At 39.5% G+C, this 18,400-nt stretch overlaps 2 protein-coding genes across 5 annotated transcripts in view; both read left to right on the top strand.

Annotated features, from left to right (window-relative positions):
• Positions 1-7,808, top strand: part of LOC129724282 (copper-transporting ATPase 1) — a 31,714-nt gene extending 23,906 nt beyond the window's left edge. For 2 of the 3 annotated variants that reach the window (XM_055679015.1, XM_055679018.1), the window contains 6 exons: positions 2,564-4,304; positions 4,486-5,097; positions 5,155-6,033; positions 6,095-6,244; positions 6,328-6,557; positions 7,211-7,807. In XM_055679015.1, coding sequence (XP_055534990.1) covers positions 2,564-4,304; positions 4,486-5,097; positions 5,155-6,033; positions 6,095-6,244; positions 6,328-6,557; positions 7,211-7,358 — 3,760 coding nt within the window. In that variant the 3' untranslated portion in view covers positions 7,359-7,807. Of the gene's footprint in view, positions 1-2,563; positions 4,305-4,485; positions 5,098-5,154; positions 6,034-6,094; positions 6,245-6,327; positions 6,558-7,210 lie in introns of all 3 variants that reach the window. The other variant, XM_055679017.1, reaches the window with a different exon arrangement.
• A 405-nt stretch (positions 7,809-8,213) lies between these two features.
• Positions 8,214-18,391, top strand: LOC129724288 (uncharacterized). Of its 2 annotated transcripts, none has more exons than XM_055679030.1 (4): positions 8,214-8,502; positions 17,790-17,920; positions 17,988-18,154; positions 18,220-18,391. In XM_055679030.1, exons 1-4 carry the CDS (start codon positions 8,334-8,336, stop codon positions 18,272-18,274), a joined length of 522 nt encoding a protein of 173 aa, XP_055535005.1. In that variant the 5' UTR covers positions 8,214-8,333; the 3' UTR covers positions 18,275-18,391. The 2 variants fall into 2 exon arrangements, with proteins under 2 accessions (XP_055535005.1, XP_055535006.1); XM_055679031.1 differs by having other exon boundaries at positions 8,214-8,481; positions 18,220-18,384.
• Positions 18,392-18,400: the final 9 nt, after the last annotated feature.

Here is an 18,400-nt window from a genome sequence, read left to right as displayed (position 1 = left end):
CCATAAAGGTTTAACATCCAAAATGCCCATTTTCTATTTTCCTTTTTACATCACAAACATTTGACTGACCACACTTTTCAGAATAGCTATTCGAACGGTAAATCTGGTAGATTGCCTGTAAGAGCTGGTTTACCTCGAGGAAGTATCTTGAGCCCAATCTCATATGATAGTTTTGCTTCTGATCCTCCTGATTTGTCACCCAGATACGAGAAATCTCTGTTTTGTGATGATACAAAATCTATCATATGTCACAGCATTTGGCTGTAAAAAAGTCGAGATTCATTTTCTTCATACTTGCAGGAAAGGAAGTTCTTTCCTAATGCATCAAAACCACAGTCAATTATTTTTCCTCATAAACCAAGAGTTTTATTCCTTAACCCAACCAATAATCACGTTGTTAAGATGATGCGATCTTCAAGTTGTCTGATCAAGTCAAATACTTAAGGCCAATTTATGACAACAATGTTATTTTCAAGAGGCACATATATAATGTTTATATCTTCCTTTCAACAGGAATTCTACCCTTTGTCTGAAGGATAAACTGTTAATTTACAAACGAATGCTAAACCAGCAATGTTATATGCAGTCCCCATCTGGACAAGCTGTTGTATAGCCAGGAGAGGGTTCAGAAAAAAACTTTGGAAAATGATATTGAAGTGCCCTTCCTGGTTTTTCACGAATGGACTACATAGGCTTACTAATGGTGGCTTGCATTTTTTTTTCTCTTTTTAAGGAGATTTTCAGCCTTTGGCTGGTTTATCTCTGATGATGGCTTGCATGTTATGAGTTTTCCCATGAAGTTTCTGAGATTTTTTAAGTCTCAATATTAATAAGAATGAAAATAAATTAAGCACTTATTGACATTCAAAAAGCTAATGGTGAGTAACTTCCTAAATGCAACCGTTTTTAAGTTATTTCGAATTCAATTAAAAAAAAAAAAAAAACAAACACCAAAAGAGAAAACCATTTGATCTTTACTTTATCTAACTTTCATATTTGTTATTGCCTTTAAATCCCATTCCAATAAGTCTGTAATTATTATTGTTGTTACAGGAATTCAATGCATTTACGGTTGATTCATCGTTGAAAAGCGTATTTAGGTAAAACTTGAGAAAACTTTAAAGTTGAATAATAACTGATTAAAATATGATCATGCGGTTATGGAAGTGCCCCTCAGAATGTTTCTGACATTTGATCCAGTGCCCTTATTAGTTCGTCGAGAAGGCTTTTCGAGAGCGTTGTATTCCTGGACCACAGAAACAAATAAATCGAACTCCTCTTTGGTGAAAAAGTTCAATAACTTCCCTTAAGTTGGTCATATATCCATCAATTATTTCATTATTTTATTTTTGCGATGAAACCGTGCCACCCGGGCTCGTGAAGGTTTGTTGTTTACTAATGCAGGTACATTTCGATCCTGTTTTGACAGAAGAACTCGAAAACCACCTCTTCCGCTTATTTTTTTTGTATTACTAACATAGCTTTTGTCAATCCTGATTGCGGGTATTATTATTTTCTGACTGATGAATTGAAAACATTGCTAACCCGTGAGTACGAATGTGGCAAAATGGATTTCGCAATATTTTAAAAGTGCTAATTAGTAGAACGCCGATTTGCGCATCCGTCACCGATGATATGATCGACGCTCAGGTGTAGTTTATGTCTTCCAAATACAAACTACAAGTTTTAAAACCGGTGATGTAACAGCCTAAATTGCTTATACGGCGGCATAACTTGGCAAGTAAATTTAATGATTACTTGAGCACATTTGTGAAGGTCCAGTAAACTTGGAAACACAATTAAACATATCTTGAAGCAATTATTCAAAAAAATATCAATGCACAGTTTCTGTTAGTATTTAAGTTTACCGTTTTACTGTAGCTTCATAGACATTCAAATCCTGTTTCTAGTGCAACACTCTGCCGGCTGTATTTTATTCTTTAATAGGTACACACCCATATATAAAAAAGACGCTCTTATCAATCACATTCGTTCTTATATTTTATTATTGATTCACACACGGTTAGTTGTCGCGTAACCATCGGCAATCGAACACATACTTATGATTATCCAGCTTAGAAGGATAGTTTTTGTTACGTCTAATATCATGTTTACTGTTCCAGCCCCACGTGACAAGTAATTCAACAGTGACATTAACCCAATTAATTTGGTATTCAGTTCCAGAATACTCTCAAACATAGTACGTACACTTTTGTTAATCTAAACAATACAGTAAAGTTGTTAAGGTGAGCTCAGTCACTGAACTTCAGTGTTCTTTCAGTAATGTTGATTCAAAAATTTTCTTTAAAAAGCGACCTCAGTGAAGCCATGCTTTGCTAGTGATCTTATCTGTGTCATACCTTGTAAAATCACCATCGCCAGCTGAAACCCAGTTCTTTGCTCTACATTGTTGCAAACGCAGCATTATCGGCTGTTGAATGTTTGATTAGCTACTTACATTTGTGATTGCTTTTGGCAGGTCACTTTCATAACGATAATCTCCATACTTTTATTCGTTGGCATTAAACATAATGAAGCTTTCACGCATTCTTTTTCTTTCCAGAGAAAATATGGACGACTACGGCGAGTCGACGGGCCTGCTAGAGCAGCAGGTCGCTTCCGTTAGGTTACCCATCATCGGCATGACCTGTCAGTCATGCGTGCGAAACATCGAAGGAAATATTGGCAGCAAGCTAGGTATCATCAAAATCAGTGTGATACTAGCGGAGAATGCAGGCTACATAGACTACGATCCGACGCTCACGGATCCGGCACATATCGCTGCCGACATCGATGACATGGGCTTCGATTGTTCCTACAACGATGGAGTAGATAGGCCAAAAGCCAATGCCAACAGCAGTGGGGTATCACTAGCTCGAATAAGCATACACGGAATGACCTGTCAGTCCTGTGTGAGGAACATCGAAGGAAATATGCAGGGCAAAACCGGCATACGGTCAATCAAAGTAATGTTGGAGCAAAAGTTAGGTCTAGTGGAGTACGACAGGGATCTCACGAATCCTGAACGAATAGCGGAACAAATAGATGATATGGGTTTTGACGCTAAAGTAGCTACAGAGGAGAGTGAATATCAAAAGACTGACGAAAGCCAAAGTGCTAACGATAGCAGCATTAAGACGACCCGTTCGGCGAAGTTGATTTCAATCGACGAGGGCCTCACTTCATCGAACGGGCATGCGAACAGTAAGCAGGTCCAGTTACAGGAAAGTTTGAAGCGATGCTTCCTGCATATCCAGGGAATGACATGTGCTAGTTGTGTATCAGCGATCGAAAAACACTGCAAAAAGATATACGGAGTAGAATCGATTTTGATTGCGCTGCTGGCAGCGAAAGCGGAAGTTAAGTATGACGATGCGTTAACCGGCCCGGAAGATATTGCCAAATCGATCTCCGATCTTGGTTTTCCAACTGAAATTATAAACGAACCAGGGACTGGGGAGGCCGAAGTGGAAATTGAAATCCTAGGAATGACGTGCGGTTCTTGTGTTGACAAAATTGAGAGAACCGTTTTGAAACTACCAGGTGTTCTAAAAGCTTCCGTAGCATTAACTATTAAACGGGGACGTTTTGCGTTCAATAACGAAAAGACTGGAGCACGAACGATCTGCGAAACAATTCAGCAGCTTGGCTTTGAGGCGACGGTTTTATCGAACAAAGATAAAATGGCACACAGTTATCTTGAACACAAGGAGGAGATCCGGAAGTGGCGAAACACTTTCCTCATTTCATTGGCATTCGGTGGCCCCTGCATGATCGCGATGATCTACTTCATGGTGCTGATGGAGACACATAGTCACGAGGAAATGTGTTGTGTTTTGCCAGGTTTGTCGCTGGAAAATCTCATCATGTTTATTTTCTCCACACCGGTGCAGTTTTTCGGAGGATGGCATTTTTATATTCAAGCGTACCGGGCCGTGAAGCACGGGGCCAGCAATATGGACGTACTGATCACGATGGCTACCACCGTTAGCTACATTTATTCGGTGGCAGTTCTTATTGTGTCAATGCTGATGCAGCTAAAAACAACTCCGGTTACGTTTTTTGACACCCCACCGATGTTGATCATTTTTGTCTCGCTCGGACGCTGGCTGGAGCATATCGCCAAGGGAAAAACTTCGGAAGCGCTTTCGAAGCTACTCTCGCTGAAGGCCACTGAAGCGGTGCTGGTGGTGCTCAGCGATGACTACGAGGTTCTCTCGGAGAAAATCATCTCAGTGGATCTGGTGCAGCGTGGTGACACACTGAAGGTCGTTCCCGGCAGTAAGGTTCCAGTGGATGGCAAGGTGTGTTGTGGTGGTATAGCATTTCACATATTGTTTCATTTCGGTATCGAATTAGGTAGTACTTTCCGGTTAATTTATTTTTTTAGAAAAAATAACAACATTACCATGATTAAACATGACGCGAATAGATTACCAAAAATGTAACTTGTATGATCAGAATAATTATCGAAGATATTTTTAGGTTCTCTGTGGCAATTCCACCTGCGACGAGAGTCTCATTACCGGTGAATCCATGCCTGTTCCAAAAAAGAAGAACTCCGTTGTCATTGGAGGTTCCATCAACCAAAACGGGCTGCTGCTAATGACTGCTACGCACACTGGAGAGAACACTACCCTGGCGCAGATCGTGAAGCTGGTTGAGGAAGCACAAACCTCGAAGGCGCCAATTCAGCAGTTGGCGGACAAGATTGCCGGCTATTTTGTGCCGTTTGTGTTGGCTGTCTCCGGTGTAACGTTAGCCGGGTGGATCATTGGCGGGTTCATCGATATCACAAATATTCCCCTATCGGATGCTGCCAAGGAGGGTTTGAACCGGGAAGAGATAATTTTCAGTTATGCTTTCCGTTGTGCACTCAGCGTGCTAGCGATCGCTTGTCCATGTGCGCTGGGTTTGGCAACACCTACCGCTGTGATGGTTTCCACGGGAGTTGGTGCGTTACACGGGATTCTCGTAAAAGGAGCTGGACCGTTGGAAAATGCCCACAAAGTCAAGACAATCGTGTTCGATAAGACTGGAACCGTGACTTACGGTATGCCAATGACTTCCAGGATCTGTATGTTCGTGAAACCTAAGGTAAAATGGACAAGTCTATTTTTCTGAATGGTAAAATCATATATTCATAAATTGCAGGTTTGTACTTTGGTGCGGGCTCTGAGTATTTTAGGCTCAGCGGAAGTGAACAGCGAGCATCCGATCGCAACGGCTGTGGTAAAGTTTGTGAAGGAAGCCCTAGAAATAGATGCGTTTGGAAAGTGTTCTAACTTCATGGCCGTACCGGGGTGCGGGATACGTTGCGTGATATCCAACATCGATGGCATTATTAATCAAGCCTCGCGGTCGGAAAAAATGAAAAATTTTCAAAACTCGTACAAAAGTGATTCCAGTGCTCTCAGTTTTATAACAGGTACAGCAGTTGAAGAGATAATACCGCATTTGAGTCCTTCGCAGAAAAACACAATTGAGCTGCAGCAACTGCTGCAACTGGAGACCATTGAAGCGGAAGAGAATGGGGAAGCGTTCTCAAGGGTTAACGAGTACAATGTATTGATCGGCAACCGTGAATGGATGAATCGAAATGCAATCGTTGTTCCACCCGAGATCAACATCAAAATGACCGAGGACGAACAAATGGGCAACACGGCCATTCTGTGCGCCATCAACAGTCAGCTAATTTGTATGGTGTCTGTGTCGGATATGGTAAAACCGGAAGCCCACCTAGCGGTTTACACGCTGAAGAAGATGGGCATTGAAGTCATCCTGCTGACGGGCGACAACAAGAATACTGCGGGAAATATCGCCCGTCAGGTTGGAATCAATCGGGTCTTTGCGGAGGTGCTTCCGTCTCACAAGGTGGCAAAAATCCAGCGGATACAGGAGAACGGTATGCGCGTAGCAATGGTTGGGGATGGTGTGAACGATAGCCCGGCTCTGGCTCAAGCAGATGTGGGTATTTCAATTGCGTCCGGGACGGATGTCGCTGCCGAAGCGGCCGATGTCGTGTTGATGAGGGTAAAACTGTTCAAGTTGGTTTGTTCTTTGGTGTAGACTGATGTGTGTGATATACTTTCAGAATGACCTGTTGGATGTTGTTGCGTGTTTGGATCTGTCTCGGAAAACAGTGCGTAAAATTCGTCTCAATTTCCTGTTTGCCAGTATTTACAACTTACTCGGTATTCCACTGGCGGCGGGAATATTCACTCCTTTCGGATTTGTTCTAGAGGTAAAGAAGAACGCTTTTTTTTAGTAAAAGATAAAGTATATTGTTAAAAATCGTTTGTCGGTAATCGCACACTTCATTTGCAGCCCTGGATGGCATCGGCCGCGATGGCACTCAGTTCGGTTTCGGTGGTGTGTTCCTCGCTGATGTTGAAGTTGTACAAGAAGCCCACTCAAGCTGCCTTACAGACCGCAGAATACATGGCCCTGGTCGAGGCTGGTGCCCTGCTGGATCCGGACACGGTGTCCGTGCATCGCGGGCTGGACGATATACCTCGACCAAACTTTGGTCGCTCCACCAGCTCCACGCTGGCCAAGTAAGTCGCTGCAGAGGTCTCTAGGGGTCGCTTGATTTGCAATGTTCGGTGTTTGCGTGTTGCTTTGCTTGTTTATTTTTGCTTCTTAGATGACGCACATTTACTAAAAGTTTGATTTGATTTTTCAGTTTTTTCAGAGCACCTAACTCTTGAAACCATTGTTTAGACTAACACAACCTAACATTTGAACCATTCAATATACACAAGTATTAATCAGGTATCACAGTTAATAACCAAAACTAGAATAGAGAGAGATACAGAATGCAGTTAAAGTATTCGAACAGCTTGGTTGACGATGTGTTCATTTAGTTAACGTAACAGCGTTATTAGTTTTAAGATGACCGTTATTCCACTGTTCTTTTCTGTGTTAATAAATTTTTTATTAATCTAATTATATTGTTATTTTATGCAATGTATCAAGTATCAAAAAGTAGAGCTGAAGTGTGTGGAAAATTTGTTAAACTAGATTTAATAGATCTACCCTATTTGAGTTATAATTTGTATTTACGGCACATGTTCAGTAACGCACCCGCATGAATAACGCAGTATGTATTCTCGATGCACTAATATAAATCATGTAAAAATCTATGTTTAGGAGCCGCTGTTCACTGTAAATTACGCCTGTTCTCTTTTATCTCTCAATCAAAACTTAGGTTATTCAACCGCGGACACAAGGATAACAACGATGACCGCCTGCTGGCGTCGCACGCAATGACGGATGATGACGAGTTTAGTGTGGGAATAGTGAAATCACTTAACGCCGGTATTTACAAGGACTCCACCGAAATGCAAAGGCTCTAGAGTAGGTGTCCAATTCACCGAGGATTTACGATTGCTGTTCCGAAGTGAAGAAGTGACTACTTAATCGCACCACGCAAGCCACTCAGTATCTTCCAGCGGAAGCTCGCCAGGGACAGCCATGGTACTGAGCAGCAGCCGTCTTTCTTTTGCGGATGATGTTTTTCTCGAAATTCTTTGCCCATTTATCGCCATCTATTACTCATTGTTATTCAGTGAATTTGTGATATGTTCTGCAATTATCGTCATAAGGTTTTTTTTTCTATAGTTTTGACAAGTTTATCGCTTATATATTATCGGTTTTCTGCCTTATTTTGCGTACTTATCATAGGCACAAATCTATCCAATCGGACCATCGTCTTTATAGTCTTTAAGTGCAACTGTGAACATATCGAGCAGCGCTAGTTTGAGCTGCCCGGTAAAACGAAGTTTTATACATATATGTTTGTTACAAAAATTTAAAAAAATGTTGCTTTTGAAAGAAATTCCTATATATTCGTGCTTGCCTAGTTCGAACTCATAAAAATCAACACTCTTTATGCTAATTTGAATTTTGAATATCGGGAGTTTAGGTAGTTTACTGAAAAAGGATGAAAATATAACATGAATAAATTCTGTAAAAGTTCTCTGTTAGATGGGTATATGGGTATGGACGTTAGAGGAGTATTAAACAGTTCGAAAACCATGTCCATGTATGTGGGTTATATGAACTTGCCAAGTTGTAGAAACTTGAAGAGATCGACTCTTTCAATACTAAATTGTTAAAAGCAATGGTTTAAATGAAGTGAAAGACTCTATTCTCAGAATCCTGCAGACGACTGATAAACAACTGTGGTTTTAGTCGATAGCTGGTGCTTACTAACAGTATTGTCATTTGCGTTTAGTTTCGTTCGCGCGCTTGGAGAAATTGTTTAGGTTACTGTGAATTGACAAGGAAATATTGGCCCTATTTTTACTGTTTTACTTTAAATCAACATCATGTGCGATATTCTTGTCCCGAACATGAACTGCAACCGCAAGCGGATGCGTTCTGACGACGATTGTGGTGTGGCATTGCAGCGGAAGATGTTCATCGACCAGCATCGAATGGATCAGCAGGATGAAAACAAAATGAAACGCATCCAAGGTATGCATCTATCGTTTTGGGGTAGGTAATTTTCAAAATGTGTTGTAGGGGTGTGAGTTTCGACCGAATTAAATAAGTTATTCATTTGTAAAAAATTCTTTATCTGATGCCGTTAGATACAGCTGTTTTTATTCGGTAGCACCGGCTATATACTAGAATATAATTTGTCGAGGGGTCTACATATGGTACTTTTCTGTAATAGCTTCATCTGGAAAAAAAATTACAATTTTTCATGAAATTATTGTTTTAAGTTTAAAGAACAACAGAGTGAGCGACTCAAACTTATGAAAAAGTTAATATGCAGAATATACTAAAAAATGTTTTCTTAAAGGGAATAAACAACAAATTGCAAAATGAAAAACGAATTTTAAAGTACTATCAAACATTTGCTAGTAACAAAATTACTCTAAAATTATTATTCGTATATTTTGTATTTTATATAAAGTTGAAACTTTGTCATTGGTTAATCGGTAAATTTATCGTAACTTTCCAGACACAAAAACGGGCTCAGGCACTGCAACTTCATAATTGTTCCAACATTTTTAATTTTTGAATGCAATCCATATATTTGTTTATATCATAAAGAACATTCGTATATTACGTAACGCGAAATTTGGAAAATTTCCATACTTTTTTCAGAGAGTACCTTCGCCAAAATAAGAAAAAAAACTGACAGAAGCTGTTACCATTTGATACGCTCCTTCCAATTGCAGTGTTTTTTTTGCAGTGCCGTGTTCAGTGCTGATAAAAGTCATTTTCCCCAGCAAAATTCTTCGAAAATTGGAGCCAATCATTTTCAATTTTCACTTCCAACTATCGCAACACTCTTTCAGATACACTAGATTTTCGTCCTAGTAAGGTGCTGTTATACTCAGTTTAAATATTTCGCGCGCATTGTTCAAATCCAACCAAATGATCTTCAACGACGAATCCAACCAACTGATCTTCAGTGATCTTCGTCAAAGCGAAAACAAAAAACAAACAGCAAGCGTCATCAAGACGAAACGTCAAAACTGATCCTGGCAAGAGTGAATCCAAGAGAACAGTCGTTGAAATGTATCCCCATTTAACACAAGCGTTCGTTTGCTCTGTTTTTGTTCTTTAAGTCCGGTTTGTTTTTGCCTAGCATGAAGGAAAACTATGTGATTGCAAGCCGGTAAGGGTTCTGGTTGCGGTTGTGTCTTTTTATCCCCTTATTTTCGAAAATTGCAGCCAAAACCGGGAGAAGCGGTGGTTGTTTCTGGTAGCACGTCGTTTTTAAAATGGATGATACAATTGCTGTGACGCAGAATATCTGCAGAAAAATTCCACAAAAAAACGGGCAACCAATGTGATTAACCATTTTTGATTTGTCTGAAACTTTGCATAGACGTTTCTATAGGCAAAAGGTGCCATTTTGTGCTATTGGTTGAATTTTTCGGAACACGACTCAGTTTTGACGTTGGACTAACGTCTATATCGAAGTTAGGCACCTGAATTTGAAAATCTATTAATTCAACCGGGGAAAACCAGGGAAAAGTGGTCAGGTTTTGAGCGCTTATATATCAGTCATTTCTTTTCAGAATTTCGAGGTTTTGGTATCAACCGATCAGAAATTCTTTTACGGTTGAATTTATGTAACAAAAATAACCTATTGTTCGAGATACACTATTGAAAAATTGATAAATTACATCGATTGTCTAAATCATACCGAGCAACCAATCACCACCTCTCTTCACAAGCACAGTCGACACTAACGGATACAACCGATCTGACTTTGTAAACAGTCTCACAGCTTTCAACCAATAACGAGCTCGCTTTCGGTAGCTGCAACAGGTGTTTCAACACCGTTTTAAAATGCTTCTTTTATCATTACCACTGAACAGATTCTAAACACCAATGGCTTGATTGATGGGGGAAATATTGCGCAAGATTGTCATATAGTAATTTAAATATGTTTTCGATACTAAACTAGTTAAAAGTTGTGTTAAAAGTCGTGCACATTCAACCAATCACAAGCTCGCTTCTTGTTTGCTCGCGGATGGATTTTTGCTTTGGGCTATATAATAGCCTGTGTCGTCTCATAGCAGACATCAGTTAACAAGTGAAAGGCCACCAGGCCGGTCTTGTATAATCAGCAGCGGTGGCTGATTCCAGCGGCCAAACTGAGCTGCAGTAGAACCAGAGCGGTGGTATCAGGCAGCAGCGGCGGAGGTAGTGGGAAGCTGCATTTCTTCATTCAGTTCGGTTCTTCTTCGATCTGAGTTGGACCCCACCAGCGGTAATCCAATTCAGATATCGTTGGATGAAAACAGCCAGAAACTGCACGAGCCAGCACCGCCACTAGGAAAGCTACCGCCATTTAGTGTGTGTGCAGTGTGCACATATAGCGTATGTGCATCTGTATTGCTATGCCATTTGCGATGATAGGGATGGCGCTGTTGCGTGTGTATGGCTAGCTATAGCGTGTGTAAGACACTAGCATGTGTAGCATATTATGGCTATTGCGTGTATATCTTCAGCGTGTGTACGGATAGTTATAGCTTGTGTGTGGATAGCTGCTGCGTGTGTAATGATTAGTTATAGCGTATGTATGGATAGTAATAGCACATGGTTGCATAGCTTATGCGTGTGTATAGATAGTTGTATCGGATGTATGGAAAGGATTAGCGTGTGTATGGATAGCTATAGCTACAGCGTGTGTATGAATAGTTTTAACGCGTGTTTAGATAGTTATAGCATGTGTGTGAATAACTATAGCGGGTGTTTATCGAAGATTATTATTGTCATTGAAAATATTAAAACGTCTTAACGAACACAGTTGTGAATTTGATTTTACAGCAGCGATTTTAACTTCTTCAGCCAGTCTTTATTCTTCGAGGAAAAATTACTACCTATGAATGATCAACACTTATTTACTAGAAATTTGATTTAGATCAAAACGGGTTCTTTTGAGTATCATAAATTATTGGTAAAAAGAGTTGCAAGTTTTCTCAATGAGCATTCATTAAATTTTCGTTTTTGTTTCTCGGTGCGCGGTTTTGATTTTGTTTCTCGCACACAGAGAAAGAAACAAACTTGTCGCTATCGTGAAAAATAACAAAACAATTAGAAATGCTCTAAATCACAACTGAAGAAGTTAAGATATTTTCCTGTCACTCGCCCAAACCTTGATAACAACTACCGAAAAACGTGTGATTGAGCTCTTGCTATATTGAGTTATTGAACCAAACGTTTTTTTTTTCAAATACATGAAGTTATATGCTGGGCTGGAACTAACCTAGCATGAGTTTTATCGATTAAATGTCAAACAATTTTCAAATTTAAAATTTTCGGTTGAATCGTTCGGGCTCCAATTTCAGATAATTTCGTAAAGTTTGCTTTTTGCTTGGATAGGAAAATTTTACCAATTCGCTCAATTAAATGATTGTCTTGGTAGTGCAGCAAACAAAGGGTTGATTCGAATATGTATGAAATGACAGTAAAAGATATCCATTCTTTTAGTATATATTATTATTTATAACGTTCTAACGTCTCAGCATTCAGAAATGCACTGTTAGATAAAATTGCAGCAAATACTAGAGTTGCAATTCTCTCTATTATTTGTTTTAATGGAATATAAGAATACCGTAGTCCAACGTCATGCGGTCGTGTCTTGAATACCACCCTCCTACTTTTGAGAAGCTATTGAAAAATACTATTTTGGGAAGGTATTGATAAATATTTTAAGGGCCAAAACGGTTTGTTTGATCAGTGTGACGTCTTCGGCAATGTTGTAGATAATAATTTTATCTTTCCGACAAAATGTACACTCTAAAAAAAATATTCAATTTTTGAAAGAAAGTTAAAAAAAAATTAAAAATTAATTATCTAAAAAAGCTCATTTTTTTCAAATCTTATTTATTTTTATAAAAACTACAAAAGATTACCTAAACAATAAAATCGGTCCGATCATGTAAAAATTCGGGAAAAAAGTTATGATGTTTTCGGAAAAAAAAAATTATTTTTTTTCGTAGAACATTTTTTTTTTAGGGCAAAAATTGATATCTACAACTTTGCCGAAGACATTATGCCAATCATTCAACCCGTTTTGGCTGTAGAAATATTTTCAATTTTCAATAGAGCCCTCTATGGGGAATTAAAAAATATTACAATCAGGACTGTTCGTTGATTTGGCATAGTGTGTTTAGCAAAGTTGTAGATAATAATTTTGCCTTTCCATAAAAAATTGCCCATAACTTTTTTTCCCGATTTCTCCATGATCAGATCGGTTGCGTTGTTTAGGTAATTTTCTGCAGTTTTATAAAAAAAAATTTTTTTAAAAAATGTGCTTATTTTTTCATTTCAAATTTTCTTTTAACTTATTTTTCAAATTAAATAAGTTTTTACAGAGTGTACATTTTCTGCAGAAAGATAAAATTATTATCTACAACTTTGCCGTAACATCACACCGATTTAAAAACCGTTTTGGCCCCACAAACATTCGTAATCATCAAAACCTTCCCAAAATAGCATTTTTCAATAGCTTCACAAAAATGAGTCATGTTTTAAAAAATTTAACCAATAGCACAAAATAGCATCTTTTGCCTATAGAAACATCTATGTGAATCTTCCGGAGTTTCTTGTGGCGTAATATTTTTGTCCATTGTTGTCGTCGATTACTATTTCGTTCCACTCAGCCAAAATTAACGTCACCGAAAAACTTTTTCACTGACACTGTCCGATGACTTGACAATCTTCGTTAACGAATAACGTAAAAACGAAGAAAGAGTATATGAACATTGCATGGAAGAGAAATATTTCATAGGTATAGTAAAAAGAAATAAACTGATTTTGCTGTCTCGTTTCCATCGCATGAAATATAATGAGGTGTTTAGGCAGTTCACTTCCATGCAAAAAGCGGGAAGGGAGAACTCTGAAAAGAAGTCTGGTTTATGGATGCTTTTTTTCACTTTCACTCAAGACAACAAATATCAACCCTATCGATAGTTCAAAAAGTTTTGTCAGTGCTATTAGAAAAAATTGAAATTTAAATTCTCATCAGTATTAAAAACTCAGAAGTCTTTACCCCATGATCCCAATAAATCACTCTCAGCCATAATCAGTAAAAAATCTGTCAAAGCTGAGTAGTTTGACAGAAGAAATACTATGTAGACATATTTGACTGAGCATCTAATTTTACTTGGAGGTCGAAGGTTAATGGAGTCGCCTTGTTTTAGATTCCGGAATATGGCCAACCGCTTTGGTGACTTACAATATTGATGAGCATCTTCACTACGTAATTGTAACAAATTAATATAGTTACTCACGTCATCATTTGGCAACCTTTGGGTGCAAGAAGGGACGAATGACCACCACGGTTAAAATCCCTTAGAAAAAAATTGGTTGCAAGACCCTGGAACACTTTTTACAACAAAAAATAAAATTCTTCACTGGTTTATATATCGTTGCAATTTGTCAGTAAAAGTAATAGCTTCTTACTAGATGTCGGTTCGTTGGCTTGTCGTTTCGGCAGTATTCATTATTGTTTTTCATATTTCCGCTAGTTTCAAGCCTCCTGGAAGGCAGAAGGGATAAGTTTCTGGCGTTTGTTCTGGGTCTGCATCTTCGTCTATTAACCCTTCGAAAGTTTCATCTTCGTCCCAGAAGCCAGCGAAATCAGAAGGAAGTAGGGAGCTGCCAGAGCTATACTCTCCCTCTAAATCTTCACTTAGTTCATACTCCTACTCCGATTATTGGGGCAGTTGGTAAGGTCTTTGAATCTTGCGCGGTCCGGACCAGAATCATGCATTCTACCTAATGCAGTTTCTCCATGTGTGCGCCGGCCTTCCTTTTTTTGAGATAAGCATTTTGTATTCCGGTGCTCTCTTAACTCTCTTAACTTCTCTAGTGCCTTAATTACTTTTTAGACAAACTTTGAAATATTTATTGAAGTTTTTTAGAGGTTCAATGGACGACCGCCTAAAGGCGGCACTGGGCCCTAAAGGGTTAAGAACGCTGTCGCTGTCGCTCCTAATAATTTGGCCGAGAAACCTCAGTCTTGCAACACGTATTTGGTTGTTGATAGATCGGTTGTCTATCCATCTCGGCCCCAGGTTTGGGTTGGAGTAAGAAGGGTCAGAATCTGTGTTATCTTCTGTGGCAACTAGGTTGGGCTCGGTGCTTAGCGGAAAAGGTCGGTGTTTGCTGTTTGCCTCGGAGCTTCCGTGCTTTGCAAATCTAGGGTGTCTGGTCTTTGTCTCTTGCTTAGATCCTTGATAGTCAGCAACATTTGATTCTTCATTCTGCGGAGGGAGCTCCTGTTCTGTTTGAGGGATGTAAACACTTCCATGCCACCACTGGCGTTATAAAGTAGTGGTACAGGGATTTCACCGTTTCTCAATCCGATCTGTTTCTTGATATATGCGCGAGATGAAAGAAGGCTTTGTAAGCTTTCTTGATGCGCCCTGCAAGGGTATACCTCTTGAGAGGCTGCTTGTGATGTGTGAATCGAGGTATTTGAACATGGTCACTACCGTCAGTTCAGGTTTGCCAAATTTTTGTGATGAGTCTGAATTGTTTATATTAAAGGGGTCTCTGAACAGCACTTTTGTTTTTTCTCATTTATTTCGAGCCCGACTGATGCTAGCAGCGGAGTGCGGAGGTCCAATAGTTTCTCCTCATCCTCCTCGTTTCTGCAAATAATGAGTACGCCATCTGCATGACCTCGCGAGAAGAGGAAAGTAATGTCCGCGTCTTGATCCATACGTAGTTCTGGCCTGAACTCCTGAAGAGACAGCAGGGCGCGGTGCAGCACTATTATCAATAACTCAGGGCTTAGAAGGCATCCCTGTTTTATTCCCCTCGTTTTGCACACTGTTGTTGTGCGCTAGCCAAACCACTGTACAGATATTGACTCGAACAGGCATGCCCTTATTATTCTATTTATTAGCGCTTGTGCAATCCCATGTCTTGTAAGATGGCCGCTGCTTTGTTGTTCTGGCAGCCAAGTTTTTCGGGATGAAGATTTGGATTGTGGTAGTCCATTTTGCAGGGATTTCATTGCTGTTGAAGGCTAGTTTCAGAACATCTAAGACTTCCCTCTTGAGATTTTCCGAGTCAATACTTCGTTATTGGTACTGTCTACTCGGGGGGCACTGTTGTTTCTTATCTGCCACATAATGGTCTTCATATCTTCCCAAGAAGGTTCTGGCTCTGACGATCTCCAATCGTCTTCCGGTAAGAGCATGGTCTGTAGCCGCAAGGTTACAGAGTCCGCTTTGGTAAGCGGGTGGTCGTGGGTTTGAATCTTAGTGACATTGGGTGACATTGCGCATTTCGTTTCGAGCAACTCGAACAAAACTAAATGATCGCTGGGGAGCGTTATGCTTCATTTTTAGTGTTTTTTCCGACTTTTCGGGTTAGATGAGCCGCAGGACAAATGACAATGACAGCTCCTTTTAGGCTTAAAGCATAACTGACAGTATGTGACCTACTCGAAAATAGCGAAAATCGCTCGAATCGAGCTGCGCAATGCCACCCCAGGCTATTTGGTTGTCAAAGGATTTTAGCATGGGTTTATTCTCAGGCTCCCCACCACGTGCCCTTTCTTCAACCTGAATTCTATAGTACCCCTATTGACTCTCCTTCTGACAAAAATAAATCTGTATTATATTAAAACTGGTATGAGTATCGTATGAAACTTCTCTTCCAGGGAATTGTAACTAGGCGATATTGTTAGGATGGACAGAGGCTCGGTATAGTAGCGTAGTAAGTTTGAAACATAAAGGTAAAACTTACACACAATATAGCTTCGTGATTTGAATTCGATCTAGCTCTTGTGCGATTTAATGAAACGAAATGTCTTCGCCGTTCTTGACAGAGCGCTCTCGTTCTTTATCAACTTTTTTCAAAAATGCGTTAGATATGCATCTTTTCTTTTTTGAGCTTCTCTAGCTGTCTTTCTTAGAGCAGGGTTATATCTATTAACCATCCAGTTTTTGTTGGCTCTGAAGACGGCCTTTGTCGCATCCTGTCTTTTAGGGGTTGAAGAGAATCTCTGTTGAAGCATCCTTGCTCCAACAATATGTCGATCTTCTGGTGATATTTTGTTATCACCTCTTCGTTCTTAAGTTTTTTTTTCAGATCCAAACTTAAACTTTTTGTTTCGGTTGGATTGTGGCTCCTGTATATTCCCTGCCGGCAGTTCTGTGTATCCGAGGGGATTTATAGGAAATAGATAGAGGAAGTTTCTTTTCATGTTGTTGGCAACATGAACCTCTTGACCTTGACGAAACCGCATACGGCATCACTGATGAGGGGTGGCGAGTAGTATGCCTTATTTTTGGCAGTTTGAGGAAATCCAACCACTTCATTAGAATATGGAAGATGGGAGATCGACTTCCCGTTTGATCATGTCTGCTTGACAGATGGCGAGGTGCCGAACGTCAAGTGGTTTTTCATCCACCGCATGGCTAGGAATGCTTTAAGATCGAGATCATTGAAGTTTGAGTATTCATGGAATAGGTTGTTTCTGCTAATTAGCTTGTCTTCTTCGATTAGTTCCTTCATTCCTTCCAATCTGGGCGTTCATATCACCGGCTTTAATAATTTTGTTGTTCATGTCCGTAGAAAGGGATAGTATGTATCTGAATAGATACATGAATTCGTTTTTACTTGTGCTTGTTTGAGCCCTGATGTATGTCGATATGAATACTACAATCATATTAAAAATATCCAGCATTGCCGTGCATGACTCACTGGTTAGTTTTTTAAACTGGTATTCCCCTTCGAAACTGTTTGCGATCATAATAGCTGCTCCTCCACCGGTTCTGCTTTTTCCCTGTTCCACATTTACGTTGTATCAAACGTAGTTTGGTGTGTTGATGGAGCATTGGGCAAGACGAGTTTCCTGTGGTGCAATGACTGTGAAATCTTTTTGATGGAAGAGCTTGTCCGTTTCTAGCCTTCCTCAAAGCATTCTCTCACATCCTTGAGGCACACCTGAGTCATGTCCGAGCTGAAATTTTTCACAGATGGTTTTGGGCCGAAAACAAAATGCACATGGTCGCTTTTTGAAATTTGACATGACCTGTTTCGCTGCCACCCTGATGTATATATTTTTTAGACCCACATTCAGAAGTAAATATGACCGCTTTTTATTTACTAAATTGTCTATAAGCCCATGCACCACGTCAAGGTTCAGTTTTGTTGCAAGGCAGAAAATAAAGGTTTTTATTCGAATAGACAAATAATACGACGAAAAACATTGTTAATGAAGTGTTTTAAATGAGAAAAGAACAAAGAGCGTGATCTATTAATAAAAGATTTTTTTGTTTATTTTTTTAAAGAAAAAACGATCAACATGCTATTCCAGGGAGCTAAAATTTCTCACCAGCAAGCACCGGGAACATGCGCAGGTGCATGCCTGCGACACGTACGCTTACTTGGTGGTGGAGAAACGGACTTCGACTTTCATCAGGTATCAATCGTTAAGAAACCCCCAAGGAAGATAATTTCAACTCATCATTTTTTTTTCTTTCACACAGTGTCCCAGCTGGATTGAGAAGAAACCGGATCGCAAATGCCGTATTTGCGATCGGTTATCGATGGTTCATGCCGACTGTGTCAACTGCAATCTGGAACTTTGCGAGTACTGTGGCTTTAGTTGCAGCTACTGCCCTGAGAAAATATGTATGAATTGTGTTAATTTATTGTAAGTACTATGGAATGTCATTATTTTATTTAAAGTTAATTACTTTTTGTTTTTTTTTTTTGTAGTAACTGCCAAAACTCGGATGTTCCATGCTGTGAACGGTGCAAAATTTTCAACTAATTTCGAGAGTGTCTTTTCGTTTAGGTTTCGTGTAATTGTAATTTTATTTATGTTTGAAAGGCTAGTTTTGGGCACAATTTATGCAATATTGTATGCTTATTATGTTATAACTAAAATAGAAAATAC

This window comes from Wyeomyia smithii, chromosome 2 (assembly GCF_029784165.1).
Source record: "Wyeomyia smithii strain HCP4-BCI-WySm-NY-G18 chromosome 2, ASM2978416v1, whole genome shotgun sequence".
Taxonomy (NCBI): domain Eukaryota; kingdom Metazoa; phylum Arthropoda; class Insecta; order Diptera; family Culicidae; genus Wyeomyia; species Wyeomyia smithii.
Note: the sequence above shows the minus strand (reverse complement) of the source record. Positions and strands in the feature narration are given on the sequence as shown.